Source organism: Limanda limanda, chromosome 7 (genome assembly GCF_963576545.1).
Source record: "Limanda limanda chromosome 7, fLimLim1.1, whole genome shotgun sequence".
NCBI lineage: Eukaryota > Metazoa > Chordata > Actinopteri > Pleuronectiformes > Pleuronectidae > Limanda > Limanda limanda.
In genome coordinates, this window is record NC_083642.1 from 20,854,370 (window position 1) to 20,882,187 (window position 27,818).

The 27,818-nt window shown below is 40.4% G+C and overlaps 2 protein-coding genes across 2 annotated transcripts in view; one reads left to right on the forward strand and one right to left on the reverse strand.

The window, feature by feature from the left end:
- Positions 1-16,794, reverse strand: part of cacna1db (calcium channel, voltage-dependent, L type, alpha 1D subunit, b) — a 73,631-nt gene extending 56,837 nt beyond the window's left edge. Inside the window, exons 1-3 of the mRNA XM_061073956.1 lie at positions 16,761-16,794; positions 13,580-14,045; positions 12,461-12,566 (exon numbers count right to left, since the gene is read on the reverse strand). Coding sequence (XP_060929939.1) covers positions 12,461-12,566; positions 13,580-14,045; positions 16,761-16,794 — 606 coding nt within the window. The remainder of the gene's footprint in view (positions 1-12,460; positions 12,567-13,579; positions 14,046-16,760) is intronic.
- A 1,194-nt stretch (positions 16,795-17,988) lies between these two features.
- dcp1a (decapping mRNA 1A) lies at positions 17,989-27,456 on the forward strand. Its single transcript, XM_061074352.1, has 9 exons — positions 17,989-18,149; positions 18,479-18,519; positions 19,042-19,169; positions 22,561-22,627; positions 22,753-22,891; positions 23,444-23,539; positions 23,727-24,278; positions 24,436-24,654; positions 24,950-27,456. The coding sequence occupies exons 1-9, from the start codon at positions 18,018-18,020 to the stop codon at positions 25,028-25,030; spliced, it is 1,455 nt and encodes a 484-aa protein (XP_060930335.1). The 5' UTR covers positions 17,989-18,017; the 3' UTR covers positions 25,031-27,456.
- The last annotated feature ends 362 nt before the right edge of the window (positions 27,457-27,818 follow it).

The window sequence follows — 27,818 nt, forward strand, 5'->3', positions numbered from 1 at the left end:
GTAAAAACTTTACGGATGTTTTGACAGATCACCAAAGTGATGGTATTTCTCCAGGTGCTGTTAATGACCAGTCTGATTATGACAGATGGATAAATGTGTTTGTGTGAGAGAGAGTGTGGGGGCAAAGAGTGCTGCACACAGCTCGACAATAAAGCGGCAGGTTAAATATTTGTTCAGGATATATAAAGTATTAAAAATGGTTTAAAATGAAACCGTGGCAGGACAAAATTAGAATGGCAGGCCACCACACTCTGTATTCAAGGAAAACACTGCAAAGACAAACAAACCACACTTTAAACATTACTGCAAAACCGGTAGTTGACAAACAGTATCCCCCCCTTCAATTGATTTAAATATTTAATTATGTGTATAGATTATAATTCCAACATCTTAACATTTTTTATTTTATCTGAATATTTCAAATTAATGCCAAGTTATTACACTTCTACCCAGTTAACAGTGAACGAATAATAATTTCAGAAGCTGTAAGAAAATGTTTTTGTATTTTTATTTAATATATGAGATTATGTGACTTTCTGTGTCACTCTTTCACACATACAACACACACACACACACACACACACACACACTCACACACACAAACACACACACACACCCTGAAGCATATGAAACTGCTTATGACATTTTATAAGACACTCACTCACACACACTCACACACACACACACACACACACACACACACACACACACACACACACACACACACACACACACACACACACACACACACACATCATAACACATGGACAGTGAGTGAACCAACAGGGTAAATTAAGCTTTAAGAACATGCGGTCTTGTGCACTTTATCCAACCCACTCTTCATCGCTTTTCTGTCTCTCCATCCATACAATCATTCTGCCACCAGACCCTTAATGCCGCTAATTATTCACTTGTATGGGATGCTGGGTGAGAGGAAGCTCCTAAGCCTTTTTGTGTAGGTTGTCACAGATATGCCACAGACAGATGCATTTTTTTATAACTGTAAATAAATATAACAATAAACCAACTCTTTTAATGTGGCACTGCTATGTAAACACTTTGGTTTGGTTAAGGCACAAAAACGACTTGGTTAGATTAGAAGACAGAACCCAGTTAAGGATCAGAATGAGTGTGTCATTAAGGTTAGAGGACCTGGTGTGGTTAAGGTCACAGAACAATTTTGGTATTGATTAAAAGAAACCTCACAGACCATCTTTTTAATCAAGAAGCGAGCAGCAACCTCCTACTCGTCTCTCATTTGTACCCATCATAATTATACAGCCACCAAAGAGGTTTCATAAATACCATTTTCCTATTTCCCCAGATTTTTTAAAACACTTTGATAATCAAAGTTTAGGACCTCTTTATTATGGTTAGCATTAGACAACTACATAGAAAATCCACATTTTTATCGAGATGTGTTCCTCCATCTCCGGCATGAAAGTCACATTTCCAATACGCCCATTCACCACCTATTTAGGTCACTGCAGCACGGGCACTTAACTTTGGCATTAAATATAAATTATGAAGTGAACATGGGAAACTTTATTCAACATCCCACATGCATTAAGTATGGTGGCCACTAGAGCACACTAAGGATACATATGCAACTAGGGCTACGTTGTAGCACTGACGGGGCCGAGCACCTGCACATTGAAGTCTGTTGTGGTCGGTGGAGAGAGCTATCAATGACCAACTACACGTCTCCGCGTAGCATGCGTTTTGCGCACTGCGGCAAGGATAAACAGAGTTTCTGTGCCCTATCCCCCGCAGATGCAGGGCCACAGCTGTGGCCGCACCAATGATTACGATTTGTGGATCGCGCATCAGAGGTGCATTAATGGTGGATCCAGTATGGCGGATTCTATATCTCGCGGGCTGATCGTAGTGGCAATGGAGATGGATCCTAACTGGCGGCAGTGGACAATGACTGTGGACTATAGTGGATCCCATCTTGATGCTGGATCATGATCTTGCTTGCTGCTGACCAGAGATTATGATTGCAGCAGGACTGCTTGACATATAGTATTGGAGTTATCCTTCAAAATGTTTACCCTCATCGATGCTGCTAAAACCTTTAATCCCGATGATGTTTTCCTACACTTGACATCTATTGCACTTCTGTCCGTCCTGGGAGAGGGATCCCTCACATGTGGCTCTCTGAGGTTTCTACGTATTTTTACCTGTTAAAAGGGTTTTTTGTAGTTTTTCCTTACTCTTGCTGAGAGTTAAGGACAGAGGATGTCACACCATGTTAAAGCCCTATGAGACAAATTGTGATTTGTGAATATGAGCTATACAAATACAATTTGATTGATTGATTGATTGATTGATAAACGCTTCTCTTCCTGCGTCCGTCACGGGATGTCAATCCTTGCCTGCTAATTGCTCATTACGGTCCAAGCTGTCAAATAGCACATCACACTGGGATGATTTTATGTAAATTGAATGATAGTTTTAAAAAAAAGCTTACTTCCTGCTGCCAGTAGATGGCGCCATCACTATTATTGCGTTCATTGAACCCGTTCATTTTTATGAGAACGATGAACTGAACGCAACTTAATGACAAATAATGAATTTGAACGGTCATATTATCTGAGGTCTGGCTAAAACGTTACGGAATGTTTTCCTTCACCTGAGGAGAGACGCTGTCTAAATCGAATGCTTGCACCATGTCGTTGCTCAGTGCCTGTAACATTTCCGCAATGTAGCCCAGTGATTCTAAAATTGTGTGGTGCACCACGGATGGGACGCGGAGGCATAACAGGTGGGGTGCGCGACCGTGAGGGGGAAATGCGGGGCGGAACTAATATTATAGCCGAACTAATGTTTTGACGTCCGCATCTCTTTAACGGCGGAGCAGTAAACAAATCGCTCTTTAGCTGTAGCCAGGGGTCGGCAACCCGCGGCTCTGCAGCCGCATGAGGCTCTTCAGCCCCTCTGCAGTGGCTCCCTGTACATTGTTGTGCATGTCACGCATATTTTTTCGCGAACAGTGAACTTTACAAATCAGTTTTCATATGTTGATGCCAGCATGAAATAACAGGAGTGTGTGCGTGCGAGCTTCCACACAGCGCACACAAACATTAATTTTATAAATTGAAATAATAGAATTTAGGGTCTAGTCTAATAATTGGTTTCATAGCAAGGCATAGCACTATGATTTTGTTTGCATGGTATGAATAAATAAGCAGGCAAAATTAGCAATAATAAAAAAATAAAATAAAAAACCTTTATTTTAGGAACTGACACATATGAAGTACAGTTTAAGGAAAGGGGTAGTGATGGATACAGTTTTCTTTAAAAAACAAGTAAGGTCTTTCATTCTCACTTTCCACCTTTAAACTATGAAATTAACTGAACTATGAACTAGTTCAGAATTTAAACGGTGAACTTTGAACGTGAACTATTCATGTTCACTTGTATGAACTGAACTTTAAACTAGTTCATGAGAGGTGTGAACTTGCACAACACTGCCAGGGATACAAAAGCTCGTGTTTTTATGGCGTGTAATCAAACTATGATGCCAAGCCGCGCTCACACTGTGTGATGAAATAAAATATGCCGAGGTGGTTTGTATCTCCTTCTTGTTGAGATGACATTCCCAGAAGTTGAAGTTGATCTGATGAAAGCCGTACGACAAGTTCGTCAAAGTACAAATGTGGAAAATGGCCAAAATAGCCATTAAAGTCAAAATGGCGGGCTCCCTGTTTGGTCTAGCATTACAATCCAAGATACCTTTTTGTTTGTTATGAAAATACAAATGTCCCTATACATTTTTGTAGATGTCGGCCAATCGTAGTGCCGGGGCTGCCCTTTAGGGGGCGCTAGTTAGTTATTTTGCCACGCCCATTTTTTTAAACCATCTGAATGTCTGCGGGGGGGGGGGGGGGTAGATTGAGACACAATCTGTAAAATCTTTGTCTTTGTCTCACTCAGAATGTCCTGTAGTCGACCTACGACCTGCTGTCACGTCCTCAAAGTTCCTCAGAGGACGGATCCTGATGATGGATGAGTGTGTAGATTCACTGAGTGGTGACAGTGAGGGGTAGTTGTGTAGAAACTGGTGCTGATCCTGTGTCTGAGAGCTGCTTCAGTTCATGGTCTTTCCTCTTCAGCTCAGTGATCTCCTGCTCCAGTCTCTCCTGAAGCTCTCTGACTCGACTCACTTCAGTTTCCTGCTGGGATCTGATCTGCTGCTCCACATCAGAGCTTCTTTTCTCCAGCAGACGGATCAGCTCAGTGAAGATCTCCTCACTGTCCTCCACTGCTTTATCAGAGCCATTGAGGGCCTCCTCCTCCTGTTGATCAGCTTCACATCTTTCTCTGTGTCCTGGACTCTCTGCTGGATTGTTTGTCTCCTCAGGCTGAGCTCTCTCTGCCTCTCGGTCCTTTCTGCTGCAGCTGACACTGTGTCGTGTTCTTTATGTTCGTCCACAGAGCAGAGATAACAGATACACTGCTGATCAGTGCGGCAGAACATATTCATCACCTTGTCGTGACGAGAGCAGATGTTCTCCTGGAGCTTCTCCGAGGGCTCCACCAGCTTGTGCTTCTTAAATGGAGGGGACTGAAGTTGACGCAGAAGGTATTTCTCACAATAAGAGGCCAACCAACCCAAACAGGACTTGACAGCTTTCCGTTTTCTCTCAGTGCAGACATCAGAGGCCACATCATCAGGTCCAACATAGCAGTGGTCAGCAGGAGCAGCTTGGAGTCCAGGCTTCTTCAGCTCCTCCAGTGAATCAGCCAACATGGTGCTTTTCCCCAGGACAGGCCTCAATGTGAAGGTATGTCTACACTGAGGACAGCTGTAGCTTCCTCTCTCCTCCTCTTTGTCCCAGTGGGTGTTAAGACAGCTCTTACAGTAGCTGTGTCCACAGACAGTAGTCACAGGACTGACAGTATTCAGTAGATCCGCACAGATCAAACAGGAGAGTATTTCTCTGTCCAGTTGATTTTCTTGCTGCTCCATTTCAGCTGCTGCGAGTGACTGTAGAATAGTTCACTTCCTCCGAACAGAAACAGATCTCTGCTACTCCCTCTCTCGTTCACTTCCTCTTTGTCCCACGTTTTAACACACTATTGAAAAGAGCAACAGTATGCTCTTTCCTCTCCTCAGCAGCTGCTGCCTTTATGTCAAAGCGGTTAGTGAAGAGAGCGACCAATGACCAAGCACAAGTCTCCGCATTGCATGCATTTTGCTCACTGTGGCAAGGATAAACGCTATCATTATACTAGACTGATAGATCAGTTCAGGTCAAAAAAAACTCTTTTGTCTAAAAGCTTTCGCTTCGCCTTTGACTCTAAGAAATCAAAGGAATCTAACCACTGACACTGTGACATTAAAGCAATCTGACAACAAAGAATTATTTGCTTAATGAATCCTATGAAGTGTTCTTTTATATAAATCTGCTGTATATTGTAAAGCAGCCAAGAGAAGTTCATCAAAAATTAAAACATGTCACTTCCTGTAGCCAGCAGGTGGCGCTGTAATGATCAGTCAATATTGATATGGATCTGATCAGGGCAGGACTGGGAATGTGTGAATGAGGTTTCAGGCTGAAAGAACAATGCACAGAGGAGTTTTAATAAATCCCTCTATTTTGGCGAATCATCTAAATGCCACGCCATGCCACGGTTACACCGTGTGCTGAAATCATATATACCGAGGTAGTTTATATCTCCATCTTGTTGAGATGACATCAACAGAAGTTCAAGGTGATCTAATGAAAGCCCAAGGACATGTTCATCAGAATTATTTTTTTGTCATAGAAAGACAAATGTCCCTATCCCTATGCATGTTTAACGGCGAATTGATGAACTTTGACGCCACGCCATTAATATGCCGTTTGACGAAAAGTCACAGTAATCTTATGCCATTATCAATGTCTTGAGATCCTTTTGACACGGTTTGACATAGTTGAGGTCAGTGACGTGGAGGAATACTTCCAAGTGTAAGATGTTCCAAAAACAAGACATTTCCTGTTGCCACCAGGGGGCGCTCTGACTTTAATTCATAATTTCTGTGTACATGTCATCAAACCGGGACCCTTGTCTTACATGTCTAGTTTGGAGTCGATTGCACCATGTATGTCTGAGATACAGAACATCTTGCTTTGATGACGTGTAGTCAAACTTTAACACCATGCCTGGATCACACCGTGTGATGAAAACTCGAAATTCAAGGTAGTTTATATCTCCATCTTGTTGTCATGAAACTTATGTCCATATGAAGTTGATCTGATGAAAACCCTGGGACAAGTATGTCAAAGAACTAATTTAGAAAACGACCAAAATGGCCACTAAATCCAAAATGGCGGGCTTCCTGTTGCGTTTTTCCCATTGCACCTCTAGACTTTGGCTAGTCATGATACACCTGGGCTACGATTTTTTTTTTTTGTGTAGATCGGTGAAAGCTTACTGAGTGGCTTTTCCTTAGATGGCGCTGTTGAGCCATTATGCCACGCCCATTTCAAATTACTCCAGAATAGAAATACTTTTTGGGGTTTGGAATTTCCTGCAAACTTTGCTTAGAATTTGAGCATGTCTAGGCCCTGAAAAAGCCCAAAAGGGAAATACAAATCCTTCGAAATACATCAGGGCCTCCCACCGTAGGTGCTCGGGCCCTAAATAGACACAACACATGTTTTGGTTCTGTTGTGAGTATTTGCAGCGTATATTCTAATTGCCAATATGAGTTGACAAATTGATGAAGATGTGTTGTGTGTATTTGATCAATTTGTCTGAGGGACGTGTTGTTTTTTAACCATTAACTCAAACAATCTAATGAGGAAACCCATCCCAGTCTCAAATATCAACCACTGCCTGTCCCTTTTACCTCTTAGCTTAACCTCGCGTGCGTGTGTGCGTGCGTGCTTGTGTGTGTGTGTGTGTGTGCGCCCTGAAGGCTGACAAGTTGCTAGGTCAACAACCAGTAGCGCTGTGCCTTCAACTGATCACCAATGCAATTAATCAATCTCTCGCTTTCGCTCTCTCTATTATTTTTAAATATGGCAGACAAGTCATACCAATTCTGTTTCAAATATGTCAATATTGATTAATGCAAGATTTAATACTTGTATTACTCATTTGTGGCATAAATCTGTTTTGAAATGTTGATCAAACCAAACAATTGATTCTCATATGAAATAGACTTTTAAACGATTTATAGAACGATACGTTAAAAGTAATCAATAATTAGTGACCTTAATAGAAAACACATTATTAGCACAGTTGTGTAACACAATATCGATATGGACACATGATCAGACAATAACAATACAAAGTCACTCAGTCACTCAAGTCTAGGATATTGTTTAATTCCTCAGCTCTCTCTTCAAAACATCCATCAATAAACCTCTCAGTCTACAGGCGTAGTCTGTGTGCGTCTCCCTCTCCATCTTTCATTGCAACGCACACATACAAACACAAACGTGCAAAAAAGAAGTCACGCCCACACACGCTCACGTGCTTGATGGAGTAGTGTGTTGCTTAGTGTGACTCTCATTTCCCTTCTGCTCTAAACCTTTAATCCCTGACAGAGAGAAATGACGCAACCTGACATTCTGTTCTCAGAATCCACACACTCATACACACACACACACACACACACACACACACACACACACACACACACACGTGCACAAACCCACAAACACGAAGAGAAACACAAACACATGCAACTCAAAAAACACACATCATGCATGAATGCAACAGCAACACATGCGCATGTACAGACTGTGTTGAGGTCATAGATACACACACAAACAGGCATATGGAACTGTATGAATAGATCCACACAAGTACAAAAACACAAACACACACAGACACACTTACACGGCACAGTTTTGGCAGATGTATCCTCCTCTAGGGAATATTATAGTTGGCTTTCACCAAATCTCACTGATAAACAACACACTTGTAGGAACATACTTACACACACAGAAAAGACTGAATAGACTCTCTCCTGTGCTGATGTTTGGATGAACCCTCCCACCTAATAGCATTCAGGTCTTATGATTGCTGTTATACAACCAACTCAAATATCTTTCTGAATCACATTAAAGAGAACGACTTTATATTTTGTGTTGACACAAACACAGACACACACACACACATACACACAAACACGCACAAACACACACACATAATCTGGTGAGGTCTGGATGTATTCTGCTTTGTTCTTTGCCTTGATGTCATGACAATATCGAAGCTCCCCTGCTGCAGAGTCTGCCTATGGTTTTAATCATAAAATTATGTGGCTTGTTACCATGGTTTTAACTCCGATATCCAACCCTGCATTAGCCAAAAGATGATTTGCCCTCTGATCTCTGACTAATTCATGTGAAGACTCACCCACATGCAGTTAAAATGGAGTCCAATGATGAGGACAGAATTCAAACCCAACCAGTCAGGTAAACTGGGACAGCACAGGCTGACTTCAGTTTATGATACTCAGAGGACATTTCAGAATATAAAGAAATTAGATTAGAAAGTATTCATCTTTACATTGTCTTTGTCCACTTTTCATACTGCAAGTACTATCTATGACATTGTCTCATGCACTGTAGTACTAACAGGACACTATTTACCATCACACCTACTCCTTTTACGTCATGCCAGATTTCTATATACGGAAGGTGGTCATACAGAGCTGGGCAACGAATCAATATCTGTGTTCCATATATAAAAAAAAAATGTAATTACACTGTACTGTGTTTCAGTAAAAAAATTGCAGGATTTATCAATACTTTGGATATGCATCTGGTTTTAAGTAATGTGATTTTATTTTCTTTGGCAGATAAAGTGTCATAATTATACTAGATGAAGCATTAATACTAGTCATCAAGACTAGAAAAGTGCTCTAAAAACACACAGACACCAGACTATATACTGAATAGGATATCTTTTTATATATTTTGTCGCCACAAATCCTAAACTCTGACCTACAAATATACAGAATATGTTAAGAAAGGGTCCCTTTTGTGTTAAATATATTATATTATATTATATATTATATTTTGACGTATCAAATCAGAGCTAAGACAGTATTATTGTTTATATATGATGCCACCAAACTAACTCCACATGTCAGGATTCTCAGATAATCTGTAGATTTTTATGGGATTTTTCCAATAATTTATTACTATTTAAAATAAACCTCAGTCACATTTTTATATAATGACACAATATTGTCTCACTTATCATAGGCTTAACTAAGCATATCCACTTTAACGTACATACAGTACATGCTTTTAAGCCGTTCACTCTGACACACACAGAGACTGCACCTCTGACTCCATATGCTCATACAGCAGATTCATATAGGACTCTTATGAGATTATGAGCTGATCAGCAGTGTATGTTAGTCAGCGAGCGGCTAAAGGGGCTGTCATAAGTCTGCTAAATCACTAACCAGCTTAATGGGATATTAATCATTCTCCAGTCTGCACCGAAGAAGGGGGGTAAGAGAGAGATGGTGGGTTAAAACATATCAACATGAGCCGACAGTGATGTAAAAATATGTTAAGAACAAATTACATCTTGTTTTTTTTTTGTTGGACACATTTCAGACAGAACTTGCCATTGCAAGTAAGAGGATAAAGACTTTCTAATACTTAAAAAAATTATTCACTTATCTATTTTTTAAAGTTCTTGAATGGAGTTGTCCTTGGATGTTAATGCTGACTCAGCTTACCCGAAGGGAAACATAATCCTGCATTGTAACATTAGGGCCAATTTTAATTTATTATTTAGTTTTAAAAGAGTATGTTGCATATCATTAAAAATCAAGGGTTAATTGAAAGAAGATTAACCGGTTAAATCCACGTTGAATTCTGATAATATAATAAATATATGCAGAACATACTGGTTATTTTACTGTTAACTGTGGGAATACCAAATCTAGGGTAAAATATATTTTATTTAATTTGTGTATTGTTTTTATTAAAATTGATTACAAAATGTATTTAATTTCAAGTTTTGTCGTATTGTCAGACCATTATAAGATAGACATCCAATAGACAGACAGACAGACAGACAGTCAGACAGACAGACAGACAGACAGTCAGACAGACAGACAGACAGACAGACAGACAGACAGACAGACAGACAGACAGACAGACAGACAGACAGACAGACAGACAGACAGACAGACAGACAGACAGACAGACAGACAGACAGACAGACAGACAGACAGACAGACAGACAGACAGACAGACAGACAGACAGACAGACAGACAGACAGACAGACAGACAGACAGACAGACAGACAGACAGACAGACAGACAGACAGACAGACGATAGATAGATAGATAGATAGATAAATAGATAAATAGATAGATAGATAGATAGATAGATAGATAGATAGATAGATAGATAGATAGATAGATAGATAGATAGATAGATAGATAGATAGATAGATAGATAGATAGATAGATAGATAGATAGATAGATAGATAGATAGATAGATAGATAGATAGATAGATAGATAGATAGGTCACTGTACCTAGATTACAGGTAGATAGAGTAAAAATCATGTCAGTCACATCACAGTGTTCATTAAAATCTCCTCTCTATCAGTTGACCCTCCCACTTGTAAGCTCCCGCCCTACATCTCTCCATCCATCCACCAATCCTCCCATCCATCCGTCCAGCTCTCTTTCCCCCTCTCCCTCTGTAACCTCCACTCATTTACTGTCGACTAATCCACTGCTCTGCTTAATCCCTCAACCTACCTCTCTCCCTCTGTATCTCACTCCCTCTCTCTTTCCCACACAGATACACGCGCACACTTATACACACTTTTTCAGATCTACTACTCTTACACACATACTGTACTATAATATATAGAATATAGCACACGTACTTGGATATACAACACTTATCTCACAGACTCATCATGGGCAGTGACCAGTGATATGTCTTTATTGTTAAATATTCTATAAGAAGGGTTTTTAAATGAAGATAGAGAACTGGTATATTTATTTTATGTTATTTCCACACCACCTATTTTTACACTTATACAGTTTTCATGATATGTATTTAAATTTTGTGCATATGTATATAACTACATTAATGTTCAAGAACACCTAAAATCTATTGCGGTAATACAAGTTTTCCTCAGAAACCCTGGCAAATAAAAATAAAAAACGTATCACAGTGTTTACATGGTTCACTTGACGGAGACACAAAAATCTGCATTAACATGTACACACATGCATGCACAAACACTGACACACACACACACACACACACACACACACACACACACACACACACACACACACACACACACACACACACACACACACACACACACACACACACACCATTTAATGCTAAGAAGGTCCAATGCTAGCCTCAGAGAAAAAAAGCAAATGTTGGCACTGCATGATTAAATCATCGCTACCAAAATGTACTGCTCTTTCAGCAATTGCATGTGAGGTGAATTGTTATTTGGTCAAATCAATTGAATTCAGAAAAACTGGAGTTTCCCTTGTAAATATTTGTGATCTTTACTTTGTTAATTGTCATCACTGTTATTCAAAACGTAATTGTTTTATAATATTTTGCTATATAAAAAGTTTCATAGTCTGAAAAATCCTAAACAGTTTGCTTTGATGTAAATTTCAACATTTCACTTGAATGTTTTATGTAATCAGATCTTAATTAAATGAATGAATTGAATTCACTTTATTGTATTACATTGTGTGGTAATGATTATTATTTTGTCTATAATTTCATGCTGTACTATATTGTAATTATGGAGGTACCAAAAAAGCTGTGTGTAGGTGTGTATGTGTGCATCTGTGCGTGTGCGTGCGTGTGTACTGGTGTTTACGTGGGTCAACAAAACAATGAAACCCGACACATCCATCCAATTATTGCCAGGAAAGCCCTGTGACGCAACTCACACATACAGCCAGTCACACTCTTGCAAAGGTGTTGTCTGGCTTTTGTGTGTAATCTGGATGATGACAAACCACGGCACGAGCAGCAGCAGCAGTGCAGTTTGTGTGTGAGAAGCTCTTTCAACCTTTGCTGCACAACAAAGCAGGCAACATCAGGAGAACCACATACAGAGCAAATTAATATGCAAATTAACTCAATCGCTGACCTGTGTGTGGTAGAAAGCCATTCTAGACAGAAGTTCTGCAAAAATTTCAATATGGAAATGACTAAAACTGAGACAATGTGTTTGTTGACAATTTGCGAAAAAAAACTATTTAAGATGCATTTCCTTCAGACCGCTAACCTACCCTTGAAATATCTCTCACATGCTGATTCCAACCATCACACAACATATCTTGCTGTCATGTGGATTTTACAAGAAAGGGGATATATATATATATATATATATATATATATATATATATATATATATATACTCTGCAGTGTGGTTTAGATAATAAAAACATCGCCAACCCATGTTTCTGTATTTTTCAGTGCCACTCACCAGTTCTTGGTTGGTAGAATTGGAGTCGTCTCCAGGGAAGGGGATGTAGATGGCTAAGGCCACACAGTTGGCAAAGATAGACAGCAGTATAAAGATATCAAATGGTCTGGAAACAGACTGTTAAGGAACATGGTTATCTCAAATGACTGCAAAATGCAAAAGTATCAGGATTTTTTTAGCAGCTTTGTACATTTATTGATTTATTGGATAGTGTTGATGATATAAAGATCTTTTTTGAACTGTGTTAATTGTACAATTTTTGGGGGTGAATTGGTTTATTATTGTGTGATAATAGATAAACATCAAATGTTTCCTATATGCTATAATTTTTTTCCCTGTATCACAAATCCTTGTTTAGTGATATCTTGTATAATTTCTCAAACACTCCTAAACACCCCTCACCTCTTTTACAACCTTCTTAAGAACCATGTCAAAAAGCACTGAGAGAGTCTACAGATGAGAGACACTAAAGATCAATCAGGTGGTCGAAAAATACTCCAGACTAATACATTACAACAGATTTTCAACCCCTATTATCACAAATATTGATTTAAGTGAGTTCACAAGAAATCAGCCTACATGTCACATTGTTTCCTGTGTTGCTGTAAATAAACTGATGCTGTAACGGATCTGTCATAATCACTTCAGGGGTCACATGCTGACACAAAAAATATAATATAATAAAAGGCGATGATTATTTGCATGTTTTGCTTTTAACTGAACTCGTAATTTTTTTGTAAAAAATAACCGCTAAAATATGACATTTCAAATGGTTTTTAAATTGTATTTGGTTTCTGAATATCCTTTTGTGACATTTCTTCTGTGTCCACTGTACTTATTCATCTGTTCATTCATGTGTCAATCTCATTAAATCATTAATTGATCAACCCAATCGAACATCTATTTTGACCTTCTATAGTTCAGGTATAGCAATTGAAATTGACACATCCATTCTATCAAAGGAGTTATGGTTCATTATTTCACTGATTGATAAAGTTATACATTATTTCAATAACTCTGATATAAAACTGTCCATATACCAACACAATCCATTCAGACACCCAAACATCTACCTTACATCCATTTAACCAGAGCCTCAGTCTTAAGGATAAAGGATACTTCCACTCCACCAGGCTGATGCAGGCCCGGCGGATCGGGTTGTTGAGGGTGAGGCAGAACAGAGCTCTGGGTGGCCTGCTGTTGGTAGATCCTCCTTGTTTTTTGCTTTTGGCGTACTGCTGCCTCTTCCTCTGCGCCAGTGAGCCTACAGGAGCTGGTCCAGTGGTGCAAACTGAGGGCCGTGAGTCCGTGTCAGGCTTTGCAGAGTCGCCCTGTGCTTGGCGAGCAGCAGTAATGGCGGCGTGCCAAGCGAGGACTGGGCTGACACTGGTGTCAGTGTCAACGACACCCTGATTGCCACTGTTAACCCCAAGGAGGCCATAGGAGGTGCCGACTGGCTTGCCGGTGCTGGCCGGAGCCTGCAGTTGCTCTGGTGGATGGAGCTGGTGCAGGCGGGTGTTGCTTTCTGACCAGAGGGCCGAGGCAGTGGAGGGAGTGGTCGTTTTGTTGCTGGCATGCTGTGCCCCTGGAAGGAGAGGGGGAGGAAATAGAGACAAGATTTTGAGGCTGTAAGAGAGAGTTTAAACAAAACGCGGGAGAATAGTCACATGGCAGCTATTGCGCTTTCTGTGCCAGAATTTCAACATAAAGAGCTTTCATAGGGGGTTTGCATGTACTTATTCAATATTTAACAACAATGAAGGTACAGAAATATCGCTGCTTCAAAAGTAAACATAATGATGTAATCATTATGTTCCCCACATGAGCAGTTACTGTTGATTTTAAAAAAATAAAGAACTGAATTTCAGATGGGGCAGAGGAAGAACGGTGAGAGAGAGAGAGAGAGAGAGAGAGAGAGAGAGAGAGAGAGAGAGAGAGAGAGAGAGAGACAGAGACAGAGACAGAGAGAGAGAGAGTTTCATTAAAATCAATGCAAAGCTCCAGTGAAAAAGACAGTGTCCTTGACACAGTCACTTTGGCTCCACAGCAGCGAACCAACCAACATCACATGTCAGAAGCAGCTCCCACACAGTGATGAAAAAAATGCTTTTATATTAATAATATATAATATTTTGAAATGTCACGTCTGATGATAATAATAATAACGATAATAATAATAATACAATTAAAGATGACCACCCCAGTCTGTGTGCTGTCTCTGAGATGAGGTTATAGGAGTGAGCCCTGCTGGGTGGCGCACATCTGTCACACGACGCTTCATAACAACTGTTCACGACTTTAGTTTGACCCGGGGCGTCGTTTTAAACGGATCAGCGTTTGTTTGGTCCAATTCTTCACAGTTACAACCGAGGCTTTAACACAAAAACTAACGGGATTCACTTGAAAAGTTCGTTTAGCGTCTCATTGTCCAGGACGCATGACGCGAAGCAGCCTCCACAGTTTGTCACATGGCCCAAAAACCATCACTTGACCATAATAACAAAATGAATCCTGTCAACCATTTTTATTTTACGAGAAGTATAGTCGCCACTCGCTTCCCAGTGGATTTGATAAGTGATGTCATTACATCCATGGAGCAGCGCTCACAATGTCAATACTTAATCTAATCACCGGAATAAGTTGGAAAAAGGACTCAGCAGACTATGGACAGTTACAGATAACGGAATAGAACAGAATAAAATAGAATAGAATAGAATAGAATAGGCCGACATCAGGGAATACAGCACACAGGCGCTCTCGCCCCCTCGCGCAGCGCTCCAACTCTGCTCCTGCGCTCCACGCACGGTCTTTACCTCCACACTGTTCATCTGCTTCTTGCATCCTCGCGTCCACATTGAAACAATCCGCTTTAAACCCAACTCATAGCTGGAGACACCGTCCGGAGGTGCGGTCGACGCAAGAGCCCGAGCCGAGCCTGCAGCCTGAATCAGGAGATGTTTCCCGAGCGCAGCGGACCCTGAGAGGAGCGCCAAACATTTTCGCCACATCCGGGTGCCTGTCCGCAGACACACGGCGGATCCGAGGAGGACAGCAGCAGTCAGTCCACTGCTGTCTGTCAGGGACTCCTCTCACTGAGGCACTGTGTCCGGGGATGGACTCATACAGGTTGGAGCGACTGTGGCTGCTGGAGTCCCTCGCGCACGCAGCTATCCTTATTAGGACTATGCGTTGACTTCCATTCACTGTGGACAGCCGAAACGAAACCGTGTCCCAAAGCGTAACCATAGTTACTACTTGCCTAACCCTTACCTTAACTTAACCTAACCTAATCTTAAAAAATATCTTAAGGTTCAAAATGAATGATCTACTTCATGTTTTTGTCCCCATAACATGAGTGATACCAGGACCAAACAAAAACACACAAACACACACACACTTTAGTAAGGACAATCATTGCCATGATGCACTCACTAGCCTCTTACCTTAAATTACCTTTAACAACAATAACCCTAACCTGAGCCTAATTCTAAACCTACAACCAATTCTTAATCCTCAAACAGTCAATTTAAAAGTGGGTCAGAAACTGCCTAAACTACTGTCCTCACTGTCCCGAAATGTCCTCACTCCATGAAGGCTCTAGGCTCAAAATGGTCCTCTTTAAATATTTCTGTAAAAGTACACACACACACATGATCTGTAAATGCACCTGCATTTCAGGAAACTTCCAAGATCAGCTTAAACATCAAAACGACTTTTGGCTCAAATGCTTAAAGGAAAATGCTGGTGATTTGTGCTTTCAAACACATTCAAAAATTAAAAAACCTCAATGGTACGCTATATAGATTGAGCACTGTCGAAACAAGAAAACCACATATGGCTACTGACCAACAGCTAGTGAAGCCAACAAGGAGTCATCAGTTCGGAATTAGGTGTAATTGCTTAAATTGTATTAATGATGTTTGCATTAAGAAGGATGTGACTGTGACACAACCCCACACTGAGACGCACACACAAATTAAAGTATCAGCTCCCAAAGCTTGGCTGAAATATAGCCTTGAATTTAAGAGACTAATTCTTTAAAAACAACATTTAAAGCAATCGCCTGTCCGGGCCATTAGCATGCTGGCTATTGCATCTGTTTTCTATCATGTTTTAGTTCAGTGTCAGACCTAAATCAGGACAAAATCCATAATGCTTAAAAGAAAAACGATTTCAATCACGGCTGCTTGGACTTTCTCCTGACAGGGAGGTTTCTGGATCTTAGGAAAACAACAGGTCTCCTCCGATCCCTCCAGTTAAGCTACTAAAGAGTCTCTGTCCTCCAGCTCTTTGGACTTACCCCTCAGGGGTCTTCCCCTTATAATGAACGGCATTCTGTCACCTGGCTCTTCTCTGGGGCCTCATGGCGCCGTTTTCTGCCCTCACTCCGCAGCGGTTCGAGAGGAAATGAGTTCCCGGGAGCTGTGCTGGAAGGTTACCAGGGATAGGATTACCTGCGCCTGTATAAAGGATAACAGTTTCACGGCAGGGTGTAATCCTCGGGATTATAATCCCACGTTCCCTCGGCAGTGGCAGGTAAAGCGGGCAGCTGCAGCTCAACTGGACCAAATAATAAACAATCAGAGAATTGTACGCTATGTCTCTTTCCCAGAAGTTTACATATGAAGGATTTAAAGATATGTAGATCAGTAGACTACAATATTAAATCATGGGATACAATATTGGGGATAATCCAGGAGGCTGAGTTGTTCTTTATCCCTTGTCAGTATCATTGTGGTTAGGATGCGTACTCGTTAAAAGTCAGAATTTAATATAGCTCTGCAGATATCTTGTGAATTCACTTAATGTGTGAACAGCCCTTCACTTGGGGTCTGTCATGCATGTAGGTTCTCAGATTAAAAACCACGTGTCAGATTGGACCCAAAAAATAAGATGCGCCACAGCACAGTGGGATTATGTAACATGAGAATACTGTGGAGGATTCTCTGCACATACATTGTCCTTACCAAAAATAAAGTAATAAAATAATTTTAATGTTATTATATATTATATGTGTGTGTGCATTTAATCCTCATCCTTTCCGCATTGTTAAAGTTACATGTGTCCCCTTAGTTAATATGATTAACCTTTCTATTCACTGCTACATTTAAATTAATGTTGTTGTAGTGAGTGTGACATTATCTTCACTTGGCAAGTTGTGTAGCTAGTTTTTGTAATTTATGTAAATCAACAAAGCAGCAAGCAATTGCTTTGGCAAAATTACTGTCCACTGTGGCAACGTTTGCACCAACATGGTCTATTTTGAAACTCTTGATAGATTTTTACTCATTGTATTTGTTTGTAATATATCTAGTTAGATTTTCGAAAGCACACTGGCTAAACTAAACTAAGCTACACTCACGCGGCGAACTGTATTCTATTACAAACATGTAGTTTTTCAGCGGAACTCTGACCAATTTAACATCTACCTGAACTTCACCTCAGATAAATGTGCGCAGAATAAACAATAACATCACAGCTGTGATTTCCGGTCAACAGCGGAAGTTTCAAGTGTCTGCAGAAATTCAACCGTGCGGCAGCAACAGCCACATCCAAGATGGAGACGCTAAATGCGGGACATATGATGAGCTTAGCAGCGCTACAGAGACAAGACCCCTACATTAAGACCCTGCTCGATGTGACTGGCCAAGTGGCTCTCTACAACTTCAACTCCAAGACCAACGAATGGGTGAGTTTGTCACAATACCCCAAACTGTTTGGTGCATCCACTTAGCATGCTAATGCTAGCTTGTCCCTAAAACCGAAAAAGAACCACAACTAAGGAATGTGTTTGCATTTGTCTGAGAATAACGTATGCGGATAGGTTCACATACGTACTGTTTTGATAACAGTGGGATTCTGTCAATGTTGTAACGACTTTAGCAATAACTTAGCGTCCTCTTTCCTGAGCTAACATGTTAGCTGGTAATGCTAACATCCAGCGTACGTCGTTGTTATTTAGCATGTTTCGGATTAGCACTTTTTGTTTTTGGATCCTAACGTCACGTTTCATTTCAGGAGAAGACCGAAATCGAGGGCACCCTGTTTGTTTATACCAGGTGAGCATATACATGTGTTGAATGAAGTCGTGTGCCACAACAACCATGAAGCTTGCTGTGTTGTTCAGCTTTACTTTTCTCTGCGCTGTCACTTGACGTAGTCCGCACACGTGTGTAGGCCGCAGTCTTTGTAAACAAACATGAACTGCGGCTCTTCACGTTTCATTTCATGGACATTTCTACTCTCTTCATCTTTGTTGTTTTTCTATTTGTTTTATCAGCACATTGTGCACAGAGTGGGTCTTTATTAGACGCAATGAGATTGCGTAGATCCATAGTTTAATATTTCAACAATAGATTTCCGCATTAAGAGGTAGGAAAGCAAATTTGCTCGTTCAACTGTTCAAGTTGTTTCTATGCCACACCAACAGTTTTTAGAAAATCATCTTTACCATCTTAATTTGCTTCTAGTATGTAAATAACGTAATTGTTCCCAACTACTTTGAAAGATTATAAATATTTTTATCAACACAGACCAACAATAAGTACTTAAACGTGTGTTTTCATCTTCTCTCCTCTCAGGTCTGCCTCCCCTCACCATGGCTTCACCATCATGAATCGACTGAGCACAGAGAACCTGGTGGAGCCGATCAACAAAGACCTGGAGTTCCAGCTGCAGGATCCCTTCCTGCTCTACAGGAACGGCAACTGTGAGTGTTATGTGTAATAGAGACACTAAAACAGTAGATATCATTACAAACCTCTTTTTGTGCCAACGTGGGCTGAAATTGTATGTACTTGAGAGACCATCATTTAGTCCTGTGATCAAACATTCTAAGCACTTGACATTTTTCAAGTCCCAACATATATAAGGGAATTTGCAGCTAAGCCCCAGCCTAACACCAGACGAAGATTTATTTTCATAAGAATCAGTGTGATGAGAAATGTGAGATATATTCCAGGAGAAGATGTGAATCAAAAAACAATTCTCGCTTCATTATAAATGCTGTGTGTATCAAAAATCCTCTTGTCCTTACAGGAAACCTGTGTCTTAGCTACAAAAATGTTTCCTCTGAACTTTCTGCCCAGTAGCATGTGATGGTTTCTGCTAGGGCTGGGCAAGTAAAATGTATCGAAAATGTATCGAAACCGTCATTTATGACCTCTAACCGACCTAATTTTGCTCATGTCGGTTAATTTGGGTTTCTGCGACGTTCCGTGCCATATCACCCTGCCCCATGGCCTCCCTCCTCACTCCCCCGCTGACCTGCGCTCACTTTACACTTTCACAATAAACATAGGCTACAGGAATGAAAGTTTACTTTTAATGTTTACTTAGCATTAAAGGTTAGGAGACACATATTCAAAGACATTTGAAAAATAGTCCAACATTTTGCACACACGCAGTTCACACGCAACACGAAACGTAACGTGAAGCGCACAGCCAGGAAATCAGTGTTAAAGTGACTGGAATGATCCGGATTCATGATCAAACATCATTGATTAATAACTAAATAAATGTAAAGTTCAATTTGTGTGAAGGACGACATACACACACAGAGACCAACACACACACAGTAGTGTTTCCCATACACTCCTGCAGACAGAGAGAAGTTATTCTTCTGATGCATCGCAGGGTTTTGATTTCATTGTTGCAGAAGAGGCAACAACCCAGGAAAAGAAATATGAATTCAGCTCTCTTTTATAAAGATTACTTCTATGTGTTGATATTGAATACATTTCTCTGAAATTACAAGTAAACAGGTGTTAGCAATATTCACAGACACACACATCAAGTGCAAAAGATATAAATACCTCTGAAAATGCAGAAGAAACACCTCCTCAGCGTTCTCTGGAACATCTCCTTTCCCCTCTGCTTGAGGTAACCTTGGTGTCTTGGAGTCTCATTGAGCAATAAAATTTCCTCTGAGGCAACTCTTCCAGTCATGACGTCATGAAGGTCGACCAGACGGCAACAGTTTCAGCTACTTTGACCACTGTTGATGTTGTTCTCCATTCCGGGAAAAGCAGTCTAGGGACCTTAACATTAAATCAATGATCATGACTATGTTTACATCTATATTTTACTACAAGAGTTTGCTAATGGATTTATCTAGTGCCGCGGCAATGCCGCAGTCAAACTCATCTGGCCTTGTTGAAATCTCTCTGCAGGAATGATGTGAAAAGTGATGAAATTCCTCAGATCTTTAGGAAGTAACTGACAGCACTGCCGCCGAGGTAGTTTATCAGAAGTCTAAAAAGGACTTTCATCAAGGCAACAAACAAGGAATTGGATTGTTTTCCCATTTGTTTGCTTATCAGAAAAAACAGCATGGCCAGGCTCAGCGTCAGCGTTGACTGTTCCCCTTTTGGACTTGTTTTGCCCATCAGCTTGGCTGGTATGGAAGACATGATGTCGTCTTCTTGTTAGTCTTCACACCAGAGCAGCTTCTCCAGTACTCGGCATCTTAATTCCTCAGAGTGGGTTGAAGCGACAGTTGTGTCAAACGAAGAAAAAAAAGATTGGCAATATTCCTCAGGTTATGCTGGAGATGCTTCCAATCCCTGGCAGCTGACGGTCACCTCTGGAAGACTGGTCAGAGTTAATTCTTCCTGTGAGTGTCCTGTCCTGGCTTTTTTTCTGGCAACTTACTGGCTATGATCCTTTGGCATTACTTGGTCAGACATGTCCACATTTCTGATGTTGAGAGAAAGAGATATCTTCAAGATGTTTTTAGATTCCGCCTTCTGCTTTAAACAAGGGTAAAGCTGAGCAGGAGCAAGATAGAGAGTTGATTGAAGCGCAAGAGACCAACGCAGGGAAGCTGGATTCTTCAGGAAGATACTAATGATGAAAATAGTTTCTTCCTCTCAGCCTTGTTGACTACTGGTGAACTCGGCCCCTCGGCCGGAGGGTGACAAGTCTACTTTAAGTCTGAGAATAGTGTTTCGAGAAAGCTGAGTAGTTTGACGCACAGAAACTCACACACACACACCTACACTTGTTTACACCTTTTCATATTCCCCTTGGTTGCAGTAGATGCACAAAGACAAACACACAAGTTGCTAGGTTACCACAGCTTCCTGAGGGACCTTCCATGCGACAGTGTTTCATCACACAAACAAAACTAACAAGCTGCAACTGCTGACTAACATTTTATTGTGTAATACGTTGTCTGTGTTCTTTGGGGGGGACACTGAAATAAATTCAGTTTAACTCCGCTCACAAACCTATTTTTCAAGCAATATATGTTTTTTTACTTTATAACTATTGAAATGTCCCATCAACTCATAAATCGTCCACCTAGTTGTTGAGACTAGGACAGACTTTCTCTATTTACTTTCTTCTGTTGCCCTGGGATTCCAAATGACCAGGATCTGCAATATATTTGTATGTAGTTGATGGTGCTTTTGTTTTTTGATTATAACACAACGTTATAAGTATTATCTTTGAATGGAATATCTGAAGAACGCTTTATAGGAATTTCTTTATATGTTTAGATTTTGGTGGTCAAAAGTAGCTGTGCAATCCGAAAACGTGACTGTGATATCTAGGGAAAACCGTGTGGGAAAATGTTCAATTCTAGTACAAGGTCTTGCTTGGACAACAAGGTGAACAGATGAGATTTTGGTGTTCAACGATGAAGATCACATTGAATTCATGTTCAAATTGTGACAAATTTACAGACAAATGTTTGATGAGATAAAGTATTTAGACATGGCAGATGGTACCTACTGTTAAAAAGTAATTTTACACCAGAGCCTCACTCTCGAGAATTATTATGCCCATTTCCTTTTAATGAACTTCAAATATTTTCAATGTCTTCTAATTCCATACCTCTTTCACAGCTAAAAAGTATGGAAGTGGTAATTGGTAATATGCCGAAACCTTTCCAGGCCTGGGCAATAACTGTTACAATAGGCTGACCTACTTAATTAATTAATAAACTTGTAGAAAGGCGAATTTTAAAACCTAACCATTATCTCAGTGATTTTTGTTGGGGATGATATTTTAATGTGTGAAGTTTTATGCATCGTTGCTTAAGCTGTCTGGCCAGAGTAGACACAGTGTAATATGTAGTATTTGTGTTTTTCTTGCAGTGGGTATCTACAGTATTTGGTTCTATGACAAGAGGGACTGTCATCGTATCGCTCAACTGATGGTCAAGTAAGTTGACAAACATGTCTATTATATATCTGTTTAGTTTTTCACCCATTATGGGTTAGAGCAGCTCAAATTTGACCCTGCACTTGGGTGAGAAAACAACGTGTCACAGTTTCACTTTCTTTCAGGATTGTAAAACAAGAGGCAGACCATGTCCAGAGAGAATCACCAGAGAGGGCAGTGCCGGGGAGGACCAATGGCGTTGCAGAACCACGGCCCATCGACATCCTGGAACTGCTCAGCAAAGCCAAAGAAGAATACCAGAGAGTGAGGAAGCAACACACCCTTGTAGATATTAACATATCGGGTTGTTTATGTTGCACCTATAAAATTATTCTGCATTACTCCTATGGGTTCTTAACAGTAACACAATTGATGTCATAGCAGATGACGCATACAAAAAAGATGATGTGGCATTTGTAGCAAAGACATAAGTGAGGAGACCTGAGCAGCATAGTCCAAAATGCCAAAGTTGTTGGTTGTATGACACATGAGCCTGGTGTCGTTATCATTGCTCCTTAGTAATGAATCTTTCTTATTGTAACTTTGGATGAGTATTTTTTTATTTCATCCATACATCTTGAACACCTATTGAAACACTTTTTTATCAATCTTTTTAATCAAGTACGTGTATATCAAACATTACACTGGTACTTAATCTGGGATTATTTTAGGTTTGGTTTTCTGTTTAAGAAGTCTTAATTTGCCCTTCTTTGCATTCTAATCTCTACTTTCTGTCTATGTATTTATCCTCTGGCTTTCTTTTAGAAAATTTTAAAATGCCATTGAATTTCTGTTTGCTTGTGTTTTTCGATGCAGGGTCGGCCATACGAAACAGACGGGCCTACGGAGCAACGTGTGAAAGCAGCTGTCAACACTACAGAACACACCCACAGCACATCACAACCTCAGAAGGTACATACATTACAGAGACATGCGTACAAAAATACTTTAAGCCCTGTAGTTTATTCTGTTCCCTCCTGCATACAAAGACTGTCAAAGAAAACAAAGAGATTCTTATTCTAGTGGCCATGAAACCCTATTTTTGGTTCAGCATTTGGAGATCAACCCATCTTATTGATTTGTTCTTTTTACCCACCAGAGCTCTCACACAATAGTGAAGCAGATCACAGTTGAGGAGCTCTTTGGCTCGTCCCTCCCCAAGGACCCCTCTCTACCCGCCATGCCTGCACAGAACACCACCAATGCTTCAAGTGACCCCTCCTACATCCAGAACCACGGCACCAACCAGCGACACCAAGTCCCCAGCCTGCTCCCAGCTCCGTATGCACTTCATCCCAGCCCTGTTTTCCAGTCAGTAGCCCCCATGTCAGACCAACAGCCTCTGTGCTCAGTTTCACCTCTCATGGTGCCTCATCCTGGCCCAGAGCTGCGGACTGCTCCCCCCGGTCCTGCAGCACCACCACCATCAGCTTCAGGAGCTTTTTTGGGACAGGAAATATTAAGCTCCCTCAAATCGTCAGTTCCATCCATGAATTCAGACATCCACAAACCCATCCTCGCACCCAGCTTCCTGCCAAGCACTCTGGTCCCACCCCACAGCTTCCACGAGCACATGGGGAAACACATTATCCACCACAACAAAGAGAGGGATGTTTACACTCAACCTCCAAACCTGATCAAACCCATGTCTGTGAGTTGAAGGCTTCTCTTTGCTGCTGGTTTTGTGTATCTGTCTCTCACAAATACTTTTATACCAAAACAGAATATATCATAAAAAACACATGTTGGTTGCTGTTGTGTAATTGACTCTGCTTTGTCTTCTTGTCTTTCTTTTTCCTTTTTCTCAGGCTGTCCCCATGAGTCCAGGTCTTGCTGTTCGAGGGCCTGAGATTTCGGTGCTTCTCTCCCCCAGCGCCTTTCAGCAGTCCTTCAGTAAGACAACAGCAGCATCAGTGGTCCTGCATTCCCACTCTGAGCCCCCCTCTACCAGCCCAGGAGCTGTAGAGTCCCCTGCAGCCCCCTGCAGCAAAACAAAGCTGCAGGAGACTCTCATACACCTCATTAAGGTAAAACCATGGGCATGAAACATGTAAAAATGTACTGCTTGATTTGATTAGCCTGGAAAAAGCTTAACACTAATGTCTCAATTTTATGACAGAATTACAATTCAAGGATAACTTTTAGATGTTGCTTCATCTTAAGATAGATTTATAACTTTCTCTAAGTTATAGGTTTAAAAAAAAAGAAGAAAAAGTGTAATGCTGAAAAGGTTTAATTCTACAAAATGTGTCATCTTAAACTCCCGACGCACACTCCTGTAGTTTGTTCATTCATTCTCTCTTTTTCTTTCCCCCCATCTAGAATGATGCAGACTTCCTCAGCACCATTCACGATGCTTATCTGCAGACTCTGTCCAAGGACTTCAGCAACATGAAGCTATAGTCCTACTTCAGACGTCACCTCTATTACTTTTAGTGCCACGACCCCTTTGTGACATGCAAGACGACCAGAAGTTAATGTGTGTTGAAGAAGTGCCGCTAACAGGTTTTGACACACTGTACATCACAACTCTGCAACCTGTCTGTGTTCCGAGGGTCATTATAGCATGCGCCTAACTGTTTAATCCTGTTTGAGTCTTTTACTGAACACTGATGCTGCCCCAGCTACTCATTTCAACATGGGTCTACTTTTTGTCAGCGTACGTCGAGCCAAAACTATTGTGGGAGAGAGGGATAAGATAAAACTTCCCACTGTTGCCTGGAGTTTTCTTTTTATGCTTAAGAAATGTGATGAAACTTTGGGCCAGGTGCCTGTAACGTTTAGCTGTGGCTGATGTGACAAGAGGGGACCACAGAGGAGCTTGGGTGACCTTCAGCTATATGGCGTTTGACCTTTTGAGCGAATGATTTTGCAGCTCAGAACCACAGATGCTGCTTTTGTCATTTATCTCACGTGTTTGGAATTCTCGCGGTGCGAGAGTATATGAACGCTTATATAACACCTAAGCTTTGACTACTTGAGAGATAGATGTTTGCGACCTTGGACATAGTGGCTTTAAAAAGGACTCTTCATCATCTTCTTTTCACTGACTGAAGCTTATTCTGAACCACGGAGACACGGTTCAGCCATTAGTCTCTTAATAAGGAGGAGAATATTGAGGATTTGCTCCCTTGTTCGAGGAAGATAAAGAACTTCCTTGTTTGGAGCAGCACTTGCAGCTAAGCAATCTAAGAATGGATTCCTCTCCGTTTTTCTTTTTTAATGTTACCCCACAGACTTTGACATGCTCATAAAGACAGATGAACGCACAATCTCGCCTCTTTGCTACATTTTATTTCTCCACATTTCTTCTTACCCTTCCTTTTTCTTTCAGTTTTTTCTCTGCCTGTGTCGTTCATCTCTCCTCCAGCTGAGCTCCCAAGAACTTTCTGTTGTTGAAGAAGAATGTGCAATAGACCACCGTCGCGATGCCTTTAGGGGAAACCACCATTTGAGGATGGGCCCTCGAGATGAGTTTATCTGAACAAAGTTTATATCAACACAACATTTTCTGCAAGAGATGTATAATTTAAGTGTCACTAAAAAAAGCTTAATAGCTCTTAATTTTTGATTCCTGTTTACGTTCACCCCTTTAAAGTTAAATTGCTTAAAAATTGAAGAGACAGTTGATGGCATCAGTCTGTTTCAAATCAGTTTGAGTTTATACCAGCAATCCAAATTAATAATGAAAATACAAACTACCTCCATTCCTGCTCCTCAGTTTATTTTTCCAAGTCCCAATTACGTCTTAGGTCACAATGACTTAAACACAAAACAGATTTTTTTGCAGTAAAAAGCTACTGCAGCACAGAACAGGAAGAAGTAGATCTGTCTTCTCACGATGTGCAACACTGAGTGGGAATGAAACATTTTAAATGTTTATTATTAGCTCTTGTACATTTCTAAACAAATACAACAGGTTTAATTTTTTCCTTTGTCACAACAAGTTCAGCACAAAAAAGACCATGGAAACAGTCTGAAAATAACGTAAAAGCATGAAGATTTAAGTTATACAGCTTTCTGACAAATGGTACAGTGATATCAGCTGTTGGCATAATAGACAAACAGTATACCAGTCATTCCAGGTAGAAACCATGTATTTTTGCTCAGGTTTTGTTAACATTAGGTGCAGAAATTGTTCCTTTTAGGTTCATGTAAAAAAAATTCTAAAAATAAACATCAGAAATCATGTAATGGAAAATGTTTTCCCCCTGAACAAGTGATTTGAGTTTCACCTTGGTTGTCACTTTGTATCTGACCGTGCTATTTGAATGTATTTGGTGTTTACATGCAGTTGATATGTGCCAGTCCTGTTTTCCTCTGAACTCGGATCAACATTTTTTCACTTCAAACTTGTTTAACCTTGTTTTTCTTAACCCCTTTATTTAGACATTTTTTATTTAGACTGCAAAAAGGATATGTCAGCAGCTGGAGAGTTGATCGAACAATTTGTACACTTTAGTGCATTGTTCTCGTGTTCATTTCAGAGGTGATTCTTGCCCACACGGGCAGGTGTGGTTAAATAAACGCACACCGGAAAAATGATTTGAAATGTAGAGATTATTTTTTTAATTACGCCCACATATTTAAGATTTTAATGTTCTTTTACATTGAAATATAATTTATCTTAATTGAGTGGGCAGAGGTATGATTTTGGGAAGGTCTTTGCAAAAATCATTTTCTAATTTCATGAGAATGTTGTCACTGTGCATAATTTGGTTTATGATGATTATTTTGTATATTAAAGATTTGAAAATGGAGTTCTTGTTTTGCAGTGTTGTGTTCAACTGTGAAAATGAGCTTTAAAGATTAAACCATGCATACTTTTACATGACACGATTTTGTGACTTTTTGTCCTGAACATCTCCTTTGTTTCCAGTACAGGATAATGGTGCCGTTTCTGTGTTTGGCCACCAGATGGTAGTAGCTACCTACTTTTAACCTGTTGTACCCAACAGTAAATGGTTGTACTCCTTCCATCATTAAATTGGAATCAGTTGATATCAGGAACTGACTGAAGTAACACAAGTGGAGGTTTCTCCTGATTTCCTTGATTGATCAAGATAGTTTGTATCATGTCCTCTTTGAATCCGCCTCCTGCTGTCCTCATGGAGAAGTTCATCTCAGCAGGTGGGAACATACCTTTGCCTTGAGGTTTCTTAAGATGACAAGACAAACCATTACTTTTCTA

Coding starts and splice junctions, on each gene's coding strand:
- dcp1a (XM_061074352.1), top strand. CDS start 18,018: ATGGAGACGCTAAATGCGGGACATATGATGAGCTTAGCAGCGCTACAG. Junction 23,540..23,726: donor GCACATCACAACCTCAGAAG/GTACATACATTA, acceptor TTTACCCACCAG/AGCTCTCACACAATAGTGAA. Junction 24,279..24,435: donor ACCTGATCAAACCCATGTCT/GTGAGTTGAAGG, acceptor CCTTTTTCTCAG/GCTGTCCCCATGAGTCCAGG.